At 49.5% G+C, this 17,147-nt stretch overlaps 9 protein-coding genes across 9 annotated transcripts; 3 read left to right on the top strand and 6 right to left on the bottom strand.

Moving 5' to 3' along the window:
• Nucleotides 1-294: 294 nt before the first annotated feature.
• EDB91DRAFT_1308191 (aminotransferase) lies at nt 295-2,570 on the bottom strand. Its single transcript, XM_041325063.1, has 7 exons — nt 2,021-2,570; nt 1,892-1,972; nt 1,774-1,840; nt 1,555-1,718; nt 1,195-1,504; nt 974-1,141; nt 295-917 (listed from the first exon to the last, which is right to left on the bottom strand). Exons 1-7 carry the CDS (start codon nt 2,177-2,179, stop codon nt 535-537), a joined length of 1,332 nt encoding a protein of 443 aa, XP_041181270.1. The 5' UTR covers nt 2,180-2,570; the 3' UTR covers nt 295-534.
• On the bottom strand, nt 2,355-3,851 carry EDB91DRAFT_758767 (uncharacterized protein). The gene is made up of 2 exons (XM_041328307.1): nt 3,597-3,851; nt 2,355-3,545 (listed from the first exon to the last, which is right to left on the bottom strand). Exons 1-2 carry the CDS (start codon nt 3,723-3,725, stop codon nt 2,754-2,756), a joined length of 921 nt encoding a protein of 306 aa, XP_041181269.1. The 5' UTR covers nt 3,726-3,851; the 3' UTR covers nt 2,355-2,753.
• A 251-nt stretch (nt 3,852-4,102) lies between these two features.
• EDB91DRAFT_1217491 (uncharacterized protein) lies at nt 4,103-6,085 on the bottom strand. The gene is made up of 4 exons (XM_041320854.1): nt 6,061-6,085; nt 5,958-5,995; nt 4,642-5,897; nt 4,103-4,594 (listed from the first exon to the last, which is right to left on the bottom strand). The coding sequence occupies exons 2-4, from the start codon at nt 5,983-5,985 to the stop codon at nt 4,166-4,168; spliced, it is 1,713 nt and encodes a 570-aa protein (XP_041181268.1). The 5' UTR covers nt 5,986-5,995; nt 6,061-6,085; the 3' UTR covers nt 4,103-4,165.
• Nucleotides 6,086-7,186: 1,101 nt separating this feature from the next.
• On the bottom strand, nt 7,187-8,385 carry EDB91DRAFT_1244296 (uncharacterized protein; the record flags this gene model as incomplete). Its single annotated transcript, XM_041322399.1, has 2 exons — nt 7,187-7,479; nt 7,536-8,385. 2 exons carry the CDS (start codon nt 8,383-8,385, stop codon nt 7,187-7,189), a joined length of 1,143 nt encoding a protein of 380 aa, XP_041181267.1.
• Nucleotides 8,386-8,691: 306 nt separating this feature from the next.
• On the top strand, nt 8,692-10,569 carry EDB91DRAFT_1196859 (PXA domain-containing protein). Its single transcript, XM_041320600.1, has 3 exons — nt 8,692-9,431; nt 9,484-9,959; nt 10,013-10,569. The coding sequence occupies exons 1-3, from the start codon at nt 8,709-8,711 to the stop codon at nt 10,449-10,451; spliced, it is 1,638 nt and encodes a 545-aa protein (XP_041181266.1). The 5' UTR covers nt 8,692-8,708; the 3' UTR covers nt 10,452-10,569.
• Nucleotides 10,570-10,614: 45 nt separating this feature from the next.
• EDB91DRAFT_1308165 (uncharacterized protein) lies at nt 10,615-11,642 on the top strand (the record flags this gene model as incomplete). The annotated part of the gene is made up of 2 exons (XM_041325062.1): nt 10,615-10,826; nt 10,879-11,642. 2 exons carry the CDS (start codon nt 10,615-10,617, stop codon nt 11,447-11,449), a joined length of 783 nt encoding a protein of 260 aa, XP_041181265.1. The 3' UTR covers nt 11,450-11,642.
• Nucleotides 11,643-11,728: 86 nt separating this feature from the next.
• EDB91DRAFT_1235156 (small GTPase superfamily) lies at nt 11,729-12,680 on the bottom strand (the record flags this gene model as incomplete). Its single annotated transcript, XM_041321285.1, has 7 exons — nt 11,729-11,798; nt 11,857-12,002; nt 12,055-12,279; nt 12,334-12,379; nt 12,433-12,513; nt 12,584-12,606; nt 12,660-12,680. 7 exons carry the CDS (start codon nt 12,678-12,680, stop codon nt 11,729-11,731), a joined length of 612 nt encoding a protein of 203 aa, XP_041181264.1.
• Nucleotides 12,681-12,978: 298 nt separating this feature from the next.
• On the top strand, nt 12,979-14,972 carry EDB91DRAFT_1327149 (uncharacterized protein; the record flags this gene model as incomplete). Its single annotated transcript, XM_041325244.1, has 7 exons — nt 12,979-13,137; nt 13,201-13,455; nt 13,510-13,611; nt 13,668-13,896; nt 13,950-14,417; nt 14,474-14,700; nt 14,730-14,972. The coding sequence occupies 7 exons, from the start codon at nt 12,979-12,981 to the stop codon at nt 14,970-14,972; spliced, it is 1,683 nt and encodes a 560-aa protein (XP_041181263.1).
• On the bottom strand, nt 14,958-17,012 carry EDB91DRAFT_758561 (uncharacterized protein). The gene is made up of 3 exons (XM_041328306.1): nt 16,766-17,012; nt 15,762-16,693; nt 14,958-15,707 (listed from the first exon to the last, which is right to left on the bottom strand). Exons 1-3 carry the CDS (start codon nt 16,827-16,829, stop codon nt 15,315-15,317), a joined length of 1,389 nt encoding a protein of 462 aa, XP_041181262.1. The 5' UTR covers nt 16,830-17,012; the 3' UTR covers nt 14,958-15,314.
• Nucleotides 17,013-17,147: the final 135 nt, after the last annotated feature.

Here is a 17,147-nt window from a genome sequence, read left to right as displayed (position 1 = left end):
GTTGTCAGACGAATGAGCATGCGTCGCAATGATCTCAACCTTGTTGGCAGCGTTTCACTCCACATTTAAAAGAGGAGTTAAGGTTAAAAATATGCACGTTGGTAGAAATCAAAGCCCAGGCAACTTGAACATCTGTGACTGCGAGTTACGCTTTAGCCTTGATCTGTACAAACGAGTGTACTTCGTATATCATCTCTGCGAGAGCTTCCCCTCAGAGGCCGCCTGTCGTGCTCGTGCATAGAGCCCAGGATGACGCCAACAACAGCGCACTGATCTGTTAATGATAGAAGGCTTGCCAGTCTCGCCGGTGCCCTGGAATTATCGTGGGTATCGAACCCCGGATAGACCTTTATAGCGGTCCGTCTCTGATAAGACATGCAAATCACAGAAAAGAAACAAAAAGTCAGAGGCTAGGACACCAGTTATGAAACTTATTTCAAAGTACAACCAACTGATTCTGCCATATTACGATCGCCACGAAACCAAGGAAATATATTCTAGTAGATAGATACCCTGTTTGTAGATCAAGTTGCACTACTGCGCCACGACGTAGTTCCAGTCGCTCTTGATAGCGCCCGTCTGGATACCCACTAGCTCTGTCCAAAGAGGTTTCGAGATGGGACCCATACCGTCCTCACCGGTAGGAATCATGACATCACCTCCATTGTACCCAATTCTGTCGACAGGGGTGACAACAGCAGCCGTGCCGGTACCGAATAGCTCGACAAGCCTACCCTCCTTCGAGGATTGAATGATTTCGCCCATATTAATGGGGCGCTCCGACACCTTGATGATATCAGGAAGACCCTGGAGGCGCTTGACGCCCGAGACGTGGTTACGTGCAAGGGCTAGCACAGAGTCGCGGGTAACACCTGGGAGAATCATTCCATCGAGAGGGGGCGTGATGAGTTCGCTTACTGCGAAGGCAATGAATTTAACATGCGATTGGGACACTGCTGAGATGAATGCTTACTACCGTCCTTGTCCTTGATAACGGCGAACAAGTTCATGGTGCCCACTTCTGTAAGCCAGTGCTCGGGACCATGCAACCACAAGTTTTGTGCGTAGCCCTGTTTCGCCGCACTTTTTTGCGCGACAACACCTGGAGCGTAGTTCGCGGCAAGCTTATATGCACCGGTACCTTTAGCCATAGCGATTATGATACTAGATAGGGGAGCGAATAGTAGTAAATACCTCCGGGCGCCGCGCGAATGTACTCTGTCGTTCCATGTAATGGCACAGGCTTGAACCCACGAGGGTAGTACGGTCCTACAGGGCTGGTGATCACGAAAAGTAGTGCCTCGCTGGGTGGCGCAACACCTAAAGTGCCATTCGTGCCGACTGCAGCGTCATTGTCCTCAGTATTCGCGTCTGCAGGGAGGGTAAAATACCCACTTAATGTAGGTCGGATGTAAAGACTGTGTCCGGACTCCTTAGGTATCCAGTGACGGTCAAGGGAGATCAACTCCTTTATGCATTCAAGAAGCGCGTTTCCGTCGAATGCCTGTGGGGAAAAGGTATGAACATCGTTCAGAAGAGAAGAATAGAGCGTACTGGAAGCGCTACCCGCTGTGCGCTGGTGTTCATACGTTTCATGTTCATGTCAGGTCGGAACAACGTCACAGTACCATCATCGTGTCTATAGGCTTTCATGCCCTCAAATAACGATTGGGCATAATGAAGCACGGTAGCGCTAGGAGACAGATTGATGGTGCTGACTGGAATATGAGAGGAAATATCGGTGAAAGTGATAGCGAAAGCGGAGAAGCTCACAAGGCACAATGTTGGGTGCTTCCCAGCCATTAGCTTCAGTCCAGGAGATTCTCAGCATGTGATCTGACTGGGATCGCGATGAGACGCAACACATAAGGAACATGAGAAAATGACTCACGAATGTCCGTCCGAAGAGAAGACTTTTAGAGGGAGGAAGTTCCTTTGGGCTGGTTGTTTTGGTGATAGTGAGTCGGGAGGGCTTCGTGGGTGGTTAAAATGAGAAAAAAAGCAATATGATTGCACATACCTCGATACCGAGCGAAGCAACAGCTTTCCCCGTCGCAGAGTCCTGACCGACATCCTGGGACATGTACCGACTCCCAATGGCAGTAGGCCGCCATGATGAGCGAGTTGCAGTGAGCCTTGTAAAACGGGATGGCGTTGAACGTAACCGAGCGAACGACATGTCTAAGCCCGTGGGTATGAAGAATGCAGCGAAAGGGTATGTTAAGATACTTATATCTAACGACGCTTTTATATGATCCGTTGTACTCACCGAGTCACGAGGGCTGGCACGGGGAGGCAAGCCACGTGGTTTTCTCGAAGGGCAGCGGCAATCATGTCAACATCAGAATTCAAACGGCAGTACTGCATCACGGTAGTAGTACTACATAGTCCCAGAGTGAGTCGATTTGCCTTATTTTTACTTCCAGAACTTTCATAATGTCGTGTTTTAGCGGAGTGGCGGGAGGTACGTGGATGATTTGAATTTAGAATGACTCGGGTGAGTCTTCACCCCTTCGAATCATCGATTTATTAGTAGCATTCGTTTTGGTGGTACGTACACTAGGGATGCCAGCGTCGTATTTCTCATTCCCGGCGGCGGTAGCGAGGTGTGCAGAATGACTCAAGCCCAACTCCAGCCTTCAAGACTGTGCACTCCCTCAAGACTTCATCAAATAGACTGCACAATCCATGATAAGTGTCGAAATTGTTATCATTTTCATAAAGACACTAGGGTACACAAAATCATCGCTCGCTCACAGGATACGCAGATATCTAATGCCCTGTAGGATTTCAAAAATGCTGTCTTGGTCATCCTGTTCTCCATCACGAAACATATCCCGCATTAGGTTCACAGTGGATTCGTTGGCCTCGTCCATAAATGCAGGTTTGTTGTGGTGAGTTGGCCCGGCCTCGCAGATATCTCGACATGGGAGGCGACGCGGACGACTGGCGGATGGAAGATCTTGAATCATATCAACGATGCGCTGTGTGTGGGTGCTATTGACACCGATCGAGGATTCTAGAGTCACATTGGACTGAATGCAAGATTCATCCTTGACATCTGCCATCTTGTGGTCCGCTGTGATATCCACCTTGGAATCCACCAAGCCCTCGACGCCTGATGTCCATTGCGGCGGCTCATTGTAGTTGCATTCGTATGAGAGTCGACGCCTTACGAACGGCAACATTTTGTTCACGTCGCAGATGCCAATAAAAGCTCGCTTGCGCTTTGGACTGGTTTCTCCACATTCGTATCCGTCGTATGCTTCGCCGTAGACGTGCTGGCGAGCATAGTGCACATGAAGAACTTCGAGGTCTGGTATTGTCGATCGCCGAGAAAGGTTCGGCAAAGCAGACTTACGCCAGGAAGCAGTGCGGGACTGGATGCGCTTCATTCTGTCCTCGAGTGTCCAAAATCGCGCATTTTGTGAGCGTGGCCTCAAGGGACGCTTTGGTCTCGGAATTGAATGATAGGAGGTTGGGGATGACAGCGTCCCTGACGTCTCCCCTGCATGAGATGAAAGGAATTTAGCCTCTAGTTCGACCTAACGATGAGAGGTGAGGAGCCAGCGAAAGTTCTCTGGAGAATGTCTCACCCAGTAATTCGCAGTACATCGCAAAAACGGTGCTCCCTGAACATCGATGGAACCCTGTCCCACTGAAGCATCGATGCTGCGATTTGAAGAGAAACAGACTGGGAATTGGTAGGTGTATTGTCCGACCATAGTAGCCAGCTACGAGATTGGATGAGTGCGTAGGATGGAGAAGAAGTTGAGGGATATGATGACAAAATATAGGGGTAGGAAAGGATTAGGACTTTATACCGTGTGTCTTGAATAGAGTCGGATGTCTCACTTGCATCATTCCAGTTTGAATTCCGTGATATTTGATATTTCTCTGGACCATTGGCACCGTTCTATGCGGTGATATGTTCTGTATACGCCACCTAGTGGGTCGAGTACTTATTTCCAGTGCTTCTTTGAAGTGAGAAGACAGTACATAACATATTCACTTGACTCGTTCAACGACCTGGAAGATTTGTAATATCCGCAAAGGGTTCGCAAGGGCAGTCACAATGGACAAGCGTTGGTATGCCCGCTGGGGGTTGGCACGGGTGGAGGGGTTACAGTCGTATAATTACTTGTAAATATTTTTACAACAACAGTTATGGAAGAGTATCCAATAAAAGACTCACAAGACCGACGAAAACCGACGCTGAGGAACATGTCAGGACAAGGCCGCCGATCCAGGCAGCCTTGGCCAGTGCAGCCTGAGCTGTGGTTTCGATGATCGTAACATATGCAGTAGCCTTTCCCCTACTAATCATACTGGAATTGCAGAAGCATGTATCGTAGAAGCCAGAATACTGGAGAATACACGTCAAGACCACCCAGATGGAGTTTGCAACGGCCAACAGTTTGCCCATTCTCCGTAGCCAGTGCGAGAGCACCAGAGCAACACGTGCAGACAGTGGCGGTCGACAATAATAAGCTGCGGAGTAATGGGCGAGAATACTGGACATCAGGAGCATTATCCAAATGAAAGTCGATACAACTCCATAAAGGAGGTAACCCAGAGAATCACACCCAATGCCCTGCCCGAAGTTAGCTGACATATCACGTATACCAAAAAAAAACGCACTGTCGTAGGAATGAACCACTCTACCATAAATGCTGCTCCGACTGTTCCCCATTGTAATGTAAGCGAAGCACATGACGCGAGAGCCATTCGTGTGAACACGCCAGGCGCCCAATGGCTGCGCCATGCACCGTCGGGTGGTGCGCAGTACGCGGTGATTTCCTGAGGGGACCCACGTCGATTGCTGGGGTGGATAGTTTTGATATTGTGCGACTCGACCCATTCACTCTCAGAATGGACGGGAATATGGCTTTCAGCCTTCTCTGATGCCACTTTAAACGCCAGGAACATAGTCTCTGCTGTAGATGCCCATCGCAGCGAACGTGAATAATTAAACACCGGAGGGGTGAGGAGTTCGTCCGGAGACATCACATCATCCTCCTTAGCAGTTATTGTTAAAGCTCTTTGGGTGGACGCAGGTGGCGTTCCTGCATGAGCATCTGCCCATCCTGTGCGCGCGTGTTGGTCGGCGCGATCATAAGCTGCTTGTAAGCGATGGAAATCGCATTTCGGGGAGAGTTGCAGCCATCCAATGACTATTGGAATCAACCACAGCCACATTGAACTAGTGGCTTCGCTACCGGCTTGAGAGTTTGCATAAGCATCTGACGGGGTGTTGACTATAGACAGGATATAGGCGATGACGACCCAGGCGATGGAGGTTGCAGACGCGATTGACCATGTATGAGTGTAGTCCACCAATTCAGAGAAGTATTTCCACCAGGTGTCGTTTTCCGGAAGGACGACAAGAGAGGGGAAGCGTGTGCGATCGGAATGCAGTCTTAGCGGGACTTGCTGAAGGCTGCTTATAATAGAGACTGCGAAACGTGAATTAGGATAATGCACTGATTGACTAAATCGGCGGTTGATCCAGCGCGAATTGAGGAGGGTAATGAATAGAGAGTAACCAGCAAGTGCCGGTGACCCAACGGTTAACACAGCAGACATGAGATTATCAAGCCTGTACTGTGCCCCAAAGGGGAGCTGTGAGATCAGTGCAAGGTATGGCAATAGCCACGAACTGAAATCTTGCGACAATATATCCAAATAAATACCCCGTTTGCTGCCACAGAAGGAGGTACACAGCGAGTAGCTTATCGCTGTCGCATCGAATGTATTCGACACGGGATCTCCATTGCCGTCGAGGAGACCAATTAAATCATGGGTAGCATTTGCATTCGCTGCAATGTCAACCAGACACTGAGTCCAGTTGTGTCCAGCGACCTTTTCGACAGACTGCACCAATAGTAAGAGACCTACTAGGAGGGAGAAGAAATGGGTAAGAAACCAGAAAGCCATGGTCCACTCATTGCACTTACATGCCCGAGAGCCTGTGTGCAAGCGCATGCTTTAACAGCTACGCAAGGTAGATATGACGAGTACGATTTTAATAGTGCCAATATTTTGTAGAAAACCTCTTACCAGATTGTCTGTCGAAAGGAAAGGCTGCTCAGGTCAAAGCATCTGGGCGTGTTTTATATGTGTGCAAATGGGCGTCCTGAGGTTGCCCTCCTTGTCAATGCTATCTGTTGTGATTGGTTCCTGTGTATGCCAAGGAAGATAACGTTTAATGAGTGCGAGGCGAATGGCAGCGGCGCACATCCGAGCCTGAATTGCGGTATGTGCCTATCTCGGAGCAGGGAAGTGGTTTGCTCGTCAACAACAAAAGTGATCGGAGTTCTCGTATTCACAACCGATTGAAGATGAATGTCATTTTCGACGCACTTCCATAGGTGAAAAGGCTGCATCGTGAAACGAAAAGGCGTGAATTCGAATGGACTGACGTAGTCTAGAGCCAGACGTTCTGGGAAGCGGAGTTGAAAACATCACCGCTGGCGCTTCCCAGAACAACTAGAGGGAGGTCCTAGAACGTCTGGTTCGAGACTGGGATTGACATAGCATTCGGACGCACTGCCACTGCTACCCTGTTGTACCCCAGGGCAGAGCCCGCCATTTAGTTGATATTGATATTTGGTAAAACGTGAAAATAGTGCATGCACTCTCAGTCCAGTAGCGGAATTAATACGGCTGGCCCAACGAGTTGGTTTTTGCTGTATCGTCAAGTAGAACTTTTGGCGGTGGCGCGAGCCGAATAGATTACGAATATGTTTCGTGCAGCAAGAGCGGAAGACACCAAAAGCTACTTGTGGCTGCTCGCTGCGCTCAACGTCTTGAGAGATCGTGAATCGTCTATTACAAATCGCGCACGTTGAACATGCAGGAGAGGAAGGGTTCTAGTGCGTTATTCGGCCAATAATCAAACACGGAATTGTCAGCATGCAATCTGGAGATGGTTCAAATGTTCCTGATAAGTTCCTGTGGCGACTTGTAAGTACACGGACAAGGAGTCTGGCGGTGCGAGGACTCGATGACGTGCGAAAAATACGTACACATAATATAAAGAATGATGACGCTGTCACTGTCAGCTCTACCAACTCATCACGGGTCATCACAATATGTAAATACTTATACTATGTGTCCATCAACTATTATTTTGACGAGATGCGATGGATTGTTCACGAGGGCATTCCTGCGCTCCCTGTTCGTGCTAAATGGCATGTGCTAGAGACTGGGTGGACCCTTCGGAAAGTGGTGGTGAGGATCGTGAGAGACTGCGACGTCGGTCTCTCGTGGAATCGTCTTGCTGATGTTGCACAGCATAAGGCGCGCCATTAAGTTGCTCTTCCGTACTGTTCTGGGTAGGCATTGGAGGAATAGCAGGGGAACCAATCGCAGAGGAATGATACGACGATGACGGTGTGTAGGAGGAAGTCCTCTGTCGAGCATTGGACGGTGAAGCTCCGCGCTGGTGCACAGCAGAAAGTGCGGGCGGATTTGGTCCTTGTCACAGCAATGAGCTCGGAAATTCACGGAAAACAGGAACGCTCGTAACTCACGGATATAATCAGAGCTCACCGACCTGTGCAGCGGGGAAGCCCACATATCGACCATGGTCGTGCGCGATGACGTCTGGGTATCCACGCCCAATCGACCTGCTTCTGGTCCAGACAAATATGGATGCAGAGAAGGAGCGAGAGGAGCCGGTAGTACGACTTTGACCTGACTATGTGGTCCATGTGGAACACCTATGATAGTGCTTCTGCCAGAACTCTTCGTGCTTCGGATCGAGGCGCTGGAAACTGCAGATGGAGGACCAGTACGGCGAGAATATGAACGGGGAAGTGTAGCCTGGGATGGCGAACGGTGGGCAACAGAAGCTGAAGGAGGAGTAGATGGAGTAGAGCCCAGAGAGCTGCTACTAAGACGCCTGGCATAATTAAATGCAGGGTTTGGCGTTTGTAGAACTTCTTCGTCTTTGCCTGGGGGCGGCGGCACACCTTGGCCATCACCTTTCTCAGCCAGATACAGACTTGACTGTCGCGAAGGAAAAGTATTGTCGTACTTTGCAGGAAGAAGGGAAGAATCACTTGCGGCGGGCGATAATTCAAATGACGGGGAAAGGCGTGAAGATTGGGAGTATGTTGTCGACATATCGGGTCGTTCGGTAAATTCTGTCAGCCGCTGCTTACGGTAGTGAGCTATAGGCTGCACGGGAGGTAGGGGGGTGGAACGTCGAGCGAATCGGTGGCGTAGGAACCGAAAAAGACCGTACAAGATCAACATGCCTACAACAGCACATAGAACCACGATGATGATGGTGGTTGTGTGGTTGGTACCGGTCCCGCTAAAAATTTGGATGGCGACTTTGCGTCTTGAATTATAGTGAAAGTTAGGATTGAGGTCCATATTGAAAGGAGGTAAAGAGCGTCGGATTGTTAACGAGTGACGGCAGATTCTAGATGGGTAGATGGCGCTGGTGACCGAACATGTGTTAGCCTACGGAACCGTGGAAGAAAGTTTTATGACGCACCAACCAATATTATGGTAGGTCGGACGGACAGCAACGAGTGAACTGAACCGTCTACCTGGTCAGAGTTGGAGAGTGTGAAAGAAATACTTGGGAACGTGCATCCAGCTACCCCTCCCAAGTGAAATTCATTGATTTAACGCTAGTTACGTAATTATGATGGATGACCCGCCAGAACTTCGGTTGTACTTATATCGCGTCGATGGCGAGCAACGTCCGTCCTCGCTCAACGCCTTCTGTGACGTCCAACGCGACGAAGTCGAATCAGCAACAGCAACAGCCGCAAGCGACACTCGCAAAGCGTCTCCTCTTTCCACACTTACCACCAGGCTCAGACTTGCCGCCGTTGTTTGCTTCACCAACATGCTCTCCCGAACTTAACGCTGAGGCCTATGATTTTCTTGCCCTTGCTTTGCGCGCCTTCGTCAATACGTGGTGGACCAAGATTACTCGTTATGACAGGGAATTGCTTCCTGAAATCACGATTATCCTTACGACCATCCTCAGGACCCTCGAAACACGTCTACTATCCACTGACTTCTCCCTATTCATCTTTTCGGTTGTCCCTGCTCTAATAACCCAACACTATCGCGACTACCGCCACGCCGCATCCAAAGTATCTACCTCGTATGCAATGGGTGGCGCTGTACCCCTTCCACACCTCTTTCACCAGCTGCAGCCTCACGTAGCAGTTTCTCCCGAGGGTAAAATTGACGAGGAATACTTTCGCCAGGCATTCGACCACGTACTTAAATTATGCCTCCCCCCTCAGGATTATGCTCCAGAGGCTGAGCGATATATCGTGCGTGAAATCATCCTCAAGGTAGTAGTAAAGGATGTTATCCCGCGAGTCACCCAGCCTTGGTTTATTCAGAGAACAATTCTGGACTTGCTCGGTCCATCCCTTGATGCAGAGTCTGACAAGGTTTGTGATTTTATGTCATAGCGTATCAAACTCTGAACGAATGACATTGTAGCCTCCAGACGTATCACCGCCGTCTCATACTCATCACGCTCATTTCTCTTTTCATTCCCTCCTTGTATTCTTCCTGTCTGCCGTGCAGTCCATCTCTGGGATAGGCCTAGCTCTTGTTCAAACATATAAACAGACGCTTAGTACCATCAAACTCGTTAACCATTCCACGCGCCCAACAGTTACTCATCGGCGAGCAAGTGAACCATGGAGGATAGCTCGTCAGGCTCCTGCATCACCCGTGAGGAGTGCAAGATCAGTCTCACCACCTTCTTCATCATATGCCTCAGCGGCATCCTCTACCCCATCCCTGCGCGCAGAGATTCCTCCACGCAACCCTCAGAGTTTATTCAGTCATTATGCTCGAGAGCCTCTCGCAATGATATCGGAACTGTTTACAATGCACCAACGCTTTGCCACAAGCGCAGTAATGCATACGTTGTGCATGATCTATGCGGCCATGACACCGTTCGTCGACCGGTAAGGCAAGTTACTATTTGCAGTGACGCGCTCTCTAATTTTTGTTCTTCTAGACTCTTGACCCACATACTCTATACTCGAATTTTGTGCGCATCCTCTATATTATTTGTACTACGACTGTCCAAGCGTACATTGTTCCCAGATGGATACCCAGGCCCACCTGCAATCGATCCCACCCCAGAAGAACAAATTATTATTCACCAGCAGCTACTTCGGCGATTGCGCGAACAGGTGCCTGCGTTTGTGGCCCCCGTCCTCCTTGGACCATCGCCTGAACGCACTCTTGAGGAAATTATCGATCCCCTCGGTGACGCTGCGTGTAATATGCATCTGGCAGTATTTATCATGGACGCTTTATTATTGTCCATTTTCCCAGAGATGGGAGTAGAAGGGAGTGTCGGACATGCTGATATGGATGTACCAGAGAGGTTAGATGACGGGAAGGACTGGTCACCAGAGATAAGTCGAACTACGTCGGCGATGGCTCCATAGCGATGTCAAGATTATTCCGGAGTTTCTAAGATTTTCCCGAGTTTCCTCGCGGAACCGTGAAGAAATGCCGCGTATTTGTCTGTATTTATTGACGTCACACGGTACGCTATATATCGTCAACAAGAAATCCAAGCGCGTATTCCCAGCGTTTGTCCCCCTAATCATGTCTTCCATTCACCCACCCCCAAGCCCTCCCGTACTCTACTCGTTTAACTCCCCGAATGAGTTGAGCGAGAAGCTCGCCGTCTTCATCGTTAAAGCACAGAAAGAAGCCATCGATAAGAAGGGCAGGTTCACTGTTGCTCTCTCAGGCGGTTCCCTGCCAAAGCAACTGAATAAGCTCATTGATAACCCCGCGGTAAAATGGGACAAATGGTGCGGATCGATTCAGAGATCGTAATAAACATCCATCTCATGCATCCGATAGGCAGGTCTTTTTCGCCGATGAGCGTTGCGTTCCACTGGATCACGAAGACTCCAACTACAATCTTTGCCGGAAGGAGCTATTCAGCAAAGTCCCTATACCAAAACAAAACATCCACCCCATCGATGTCTCCCTCTTGGACGACCTCGAAGAACTCGCAGACGCGTACGAGAAAGCGCTTATCAGCGAGTTTGCTCAAAAAGATGCCGCTCGCTTCCCCGTCTTCGACCTTATCCTACTCGGCATCGGTCCAGACGGACACACCTGCTCCCTCTTTCCAGATCATCCTTTACTGACGGAAGAGGACAGGTGGGTCGCGTACATCGAGGACTCGCCAAAGCCTCCACCGAGACGCATCACTTTGACATTCCCGGTTATTAACCATGCTCTACGCGTCGCGTTCGTTGCAGCGGGCGAGGGCAAGGCTGATGTCCTCAGCACCATAATTGATAACCCAGAAGCGGGCTTGCCTGCTTCCCGCGTCAGACCATCGCACCCAGGCCAGGTGTACTGGTTTGTTGACAACGCCGCCTCAGCCAAGGTCAAGTACCAGAAATCGGAGTACAGGCTGTGAGTTATTGGAAACATGGAAGGAATTGCGGAAGGAATGTCTTGTACTTGTACCAACCTCCAATGCCTTATGTGTTATCTCACTTCAGCCGGTTGTCACTTCTTATGTCTATCGCGATCCGCCGTAGCTTGCGTCGTGAATAGATGGGTTGAACAGCGTTCATGACGTACGCGATAGAAAACAATGTAAAATATTACTCGGCCTAATTGCAAGGGGTAACAAACGGCAAGATGCCGCAAAGAGCACGACCAACAGAAGAAATACCAGTCCATAGATTATCCATCAACAGTTGCACCCATAGTTTTGTGTGCTCTCCCGGTCAATCTGGATTGGGTCCGGGTAATCAACATACCTATCACTTATCGTGAGCAAGATTACCAGACATAGAGCAAATGATTAAATAAACATACAGCTGTTCTTCTGCTTCTTGTTGCAGTGCGTTCTTGGAGACAGTCTGGAACGCCTGCTCGACATTGATAGCTTCCTTGGCAGAAGTTTCGAAGTAAGGGATATTGCCCTTTGACTGACACCACGTCATAGCCCGCTTCTGTGTTACCTGTAAAACAGGTCAGCAAAGAACACATGTTCTGACGTTTGTTTCGACAGACCTGTCGTTTGTTCTCTTCCACATCGATCTTATTCCCCAACACGACAAAGGGGAAATTCTCCGGGTCATGTGGGCTTGCCTGAATGAGGAATTCATCACGCCAGCTATCGAGAGTCTCAAACGACTTGGCGCTGTTCACGTCATACACAAGCACGCAGCAATCTGCACCGCGGTAGTAAGCCACACCTAGAGATTGGAAGCGCTCCTGTCCGGCAGTGTCCCAGAGCTAAGCATCCCTGTCAGTCGGGATGACGCAAGCTATCCTACCATAGCACCATACCTGCATTGTGACCAGACGGTCATCCACCATGACTTCCTTTGTAAGGCTGAGAGCGGGTAAGAACCGTGAATGGAGCCACTGGCGCGAAAGGGCACTTACAAGTCGGCTCCAATGGTGGCCTTATACTGGTTGCTGAACCGTTTGTTCACATATTGGTTCATGAGCGACGTCTTCCCGACACTATGCAAGTAAGAGCAGAATTATGAGTTTCAAGTTTATGGGCCAAGGCTAAGCACTTTGCAGTACGCACCCACTGTCGCCTAAGATAATAACCTAACTTGACGAGTCAGTAACAAGACAAAATTGTAAAATGGTAGTAAACGGACCTTGAGCAATACACGACCCATTTCTGAATATCAACGAGTAATTTATATGCGAGAAGGGGATTTATAGGAAGAGGAGCAGGTCGTCGTACTGCACAGGCTCGAAATGAACGCGGATTGGGTCGGTGGGGCGCCGGCACCGGGTGCCAGCGCTGCCCCATCCGGAAGGCGTTTGATCTCCGCTTCAACTACCATACTCGTCCCAAAGAAGTCAATCGGCATTCTCATGTTTCATCGAGTCACCTGTAATGTCCTAGAATTCGCTGCTTTCACTGGATATCGACGTTCGCAACATTTCTTAGGACGTATTCACTGCAGAAACATGGCGACTCGCATTGCACCTGCAGTCAGGAGAGAAATCCAACTGACCGACGCCGAGGACCGTTTGTGTACTTTACTCGACGAATTTACGCGCCATCTTCAGGAGAACAAGAACATCACGACTGCGTGCAGGATAAACGGAGGATGGGTCAGGGACAAGGTCAATCCGGACCTCTGTCATGGTTTGGGCAAGCTCTCATGTTGTTTCATTCGCGTGTTACAGTTACTAGGCATGGACAGCAATGATATTGACATCTGTCTCGCCGATATGATGGGTGTGACCTTCGCTGAAGGTTTCGTAGCATTTCTGTCTGAGCAGAAAGATCTTGATGTGCACAAAATCGCGAAAATTGAGAGCAACCCTGATCAGTCCAAACACTTGGAAACTGCACGGACCACTCTCCTTGGCATAGACCTCGATTTCGTGAATCTAAGAAGCGAAGAGTATGCAGAAGACAGTCGCATACCGACTGAAGTTGTGTGTTTAAGGTCTCTTTGAAGAACGCGCCGAACTTGACTAGATCACATACAGAAATTTGGTACACCGCTAGAGGATGCTCTGCGTAGGGACCTCACCATTAACTCGCTTTTCTACAACATTCATACTCGTTCAGTTGAGGATTTCACTGAAAAGGTGAGGTTATGCTACAGATATCACTCACATTTTTGATACTGACGCTTTCCGTACAGGGCCTCGATGATCTACAAAACGGTATTATTCGTACGCCGTTGCCGCCACGTGAAACCTTCCTGGATGATCCTCTGCGCGTGATACGATGTGTTCGCTTTGCAAGCCGCTTCGGTTTCGAAATAGATCCTGATCTGCAGCAAGCTGCCCAGCTTGAGATAATTCAAGACAACCTCGCACAAAAAATCAGCCGAGAACGAGTTGGGGAGGAAATAGACAAAATGATGAAAGGTCCGTGTCAGCCGTCCTACGAGAAAGAAATATCTGATGGGTTCCTCGTGCAGGGCCGGATCCTCTCCGCTCGATACGTATTATTAATGATCTCAAACTCTACTGGAGTATATACCACGTCCCACCACAAACCATCAGCATCGCATCGTCTTCTCCGAAAGCACAGGACCTTTCTTTACGCGCCGCTACCATTTTGTATGGCCTCCTTTCATCCACTTCACTCAGCGAGGATTCGATACCTTTGCATCCTACTCTCCGATCGTACGTTCTGCAAGAGCCAGGGTGCAAGGCACGCCTGTTTCTTGCAGCCAGTCTCTATTCGTATCATGGAATCACGTACCCGGATCAGAAAGGAAAGGAGCAAATGCTCGTCAAGTGTGCAATCCAGGACGGCCTCAAGCTGGGAAGACAAAATCACTATCTAGATGGCATACCTGCCCTGTATTCTGCTGCTGACCTCTTGAAGGGTGTTTCTCTGGAGCAGGACAGGCTAAGGCTGCCTTCGGAAAGGGTTGCTATAGGTATGCTTGATAATTGTGCAGCTAAATTCGATTGACAATGGGTGCCTGTTGTCCAGGGCTTTTGCTACGACAGGAAACTGTCCATAATATAAACACAGGTTCCCACTGGGCTAGCTCCCTTGTGTTCTCTCTCGTGTGCGAGCTTGTCTCAGCGTCTGATCGAGAAGTAACAGCGGAGTGCATTCAGTGTTACAACGCATTGACGAGGCGGGTTGAAGAACTTGGATTAGACAAAGCAGTGGATGCTAAGCCGATACTAGATGTGAGAAATTTTGATCTCACTGTACGTGGCTTTGGGCTGAACCGTCACAGGGTCAGGCGATCGCCCGCGCTATGGACGAAAAACCTGGTCCATGGATGAAAGCAATGGTTAACAGGGTGATTGAATGGCAGCTCGGACGCCCCGATGGTACTCAAGATGATTGCCTGGCTTGGTTGAAGGAAGAGAAGAGTACAGGACGTATCGACCTGGAAGAGCTAAAGGCTGCAACCATGGGAAATAAGAGAGTGCAGAATGCAGACAAAGCGGCTTCTTCCAAGAAAGTTAAACGATGAACGATCCAAATATGTAACAATTGAATGGTATGGTATACACAAGTTTTTGAGGTCTAATGAGATGCATATACTAGCTGTAACAACCCAGCGGGTTCTAAAAGATACAGAGGAATTTACATGATATGTGACAAGCGTTGCGATGGAAATCTGTGCGTGCTGGGTATGTAGAAGTGCGAGATAGGAAGTGTACGAGAGATCGTCGATGTCGTGAGCATATGAGTGGTATGATGGTGTAACTCTATGAGTATGGAGCGGGAGTTTTGAGTTTGTGACTTTTAGAACTGATTGAAGTGAATCCAGTCATCGAGGTTAACTTCGGATTGCACGTCTTTAGCGATGGGATCAATGCCCTCGGGCATGTACCTGGCTGTGATGCCAGTCATTGAGAGGGCTGTATGGGGACGGAAGCGAAGATTGCGAGGCAGCCATGGGCTGTACAAAAAATTCGTCGAGCTCGTTGTCTGGTGAACAAGGCGTGAAGAAGGTAGTCCAAGGGTTGGTGAAGACAATCGGAGATTGATGAGGCGTCAACAGGGGAGACGCATAGTCACTCAGCATGGGAGACTCGTTACTTTCGATATGGATCAGGGGTGGAGTAGGGGGCAGCTGCGGATTGGCACCGATGAAGGAGGAGTCAGTGAAAGGCATGACATCGAACTCGGCCCCGAAGTAGGCGAGCCCTGCAGCTGGCTTCATGCCTGAGTAGAAGATGCTAGAGGGTTCCTGTTCTGCAACCTTCCCGTCCAATGATGAGCGACATCAAGTTGACGATATATAAAGTTGGCATACCTTTATATCAAAAACAGCATCGAGATTTAAAGGCGGGATTTCATCAGTGGGAACGAACTCATCCATCATGTCGGCTGGATACAGCAGCTCGGGGGTACCGCTGGATTGCTCTGGAGTAGGTGCGGCCTCTGCGTCGCATCGAGAAGCAGGGCACACTGGCAACGGACGAGGACTCAAGGTGGCGAGGTTAGGGCCTGCGATGTGATGTTGCGTAGTGGTGGGGCGGGTGGCTCGAGGACGGGCAGCAGCCTTCTTTCTGTGATGTTCAGGCAATTGGACAAGAGGAAGAGCTCTGGGGATGACTATGGGGGCTTGTGGGGGAATGATAGGACTCGGTATAAACCCGTCGACATCCTCAGATTTTACGTGTGCCATTGCGTCCGCCAATGCAGAGCCCTCGACACCTTTCTGCATCAAGGAAGCGATCATATCGCACTTGGCCTTCTCCTCCTCGCTGTTGCGTCTCGCCTTTCGCTTCGGTCCCACGGCAGAGCGATGAGAAGGAGAGTATTTGTAGTTGGGATACATCTTCGCGTGCATTGCTTTAGCCTCTTTTGCCATCTGAACGAAAGGTTCCTTCTCGTCATCAGATAAGTTACGCCATCTCTCGCCGGCTATGCGCGAAACATTGCGATGGTCGGATTCCAGGCTTCTGAAATCCTCATTACTCCAAAGGCAAGAGCGAAACACGATGAAGGCATTGGGAGGGCGGGGTATATGGCCTTCTTCTTTTTTACGAGAGTGTGATGAACGATTGGGAAACGACAGCAAGTGGGATAGGACAGGGGATAGTGACGACGAGATGTGGGAGGCAGAGACTGCGGATTCAGCAGGAGATGGGGGGCTGACACGAACCGAAGGGATGCCAACGGTCCCAACGCTTGAATAGCCCGATTGAGTGAAGTACGGATCTTCAAAAACATAATCTTCAGCTGTGGTGAAGATTATCAGTGATTTGAAAGGGTGTGGACCCACAAGGTCAAACAAGGAAATGATCGTCGTACCTGCAATGGGTGATTGATGTGACAATCGACGAGATCGACGAACGACGTTGCGAACGTTGGGCATGATAACAAGGCTAGCTGAAGATAGATGTAGTGTCAATGATTAAGCTGGAGGAGATGTGAAGGAGAAGATCACACTAGATAAACTGAGCTGAGCTGCCCACTTTGCCCACATAATGGAGCGCTTAAGAACGTCAAGCCAAAAAGCCTTGTATGGGGGAGAGCTAGTACAACCACTTTGCCCCGTCACCTCGAGGCAGCCTTGAGGCCACACGGCCCTCGAGCTCTTCCATATTCGTCGAGTCGTCTAGATTTCCGCCTTGCGACCGTTGTTCTGTGAAAGGAGCAGGATCGAGATAGGAATAAGCTTCAATATGCTTCA

This window comes from Suillus paluster, assembly GCF_016628075.1.
Source record: "Suillus paluster strain FC165 chromosome Unknown EDB91scaffold_7, whole genome shotgun sequence".
NCBI lineage: Eukaryota > Fungi > Basidiomycota > Agaricomycetes > Boletales > Suillaceae > Suillus > Suillus paluster.
Note: the sequence above shows the minus strand (reverse complement) of the source record. Positions and strands in the feature narration are given on the sequence as shown.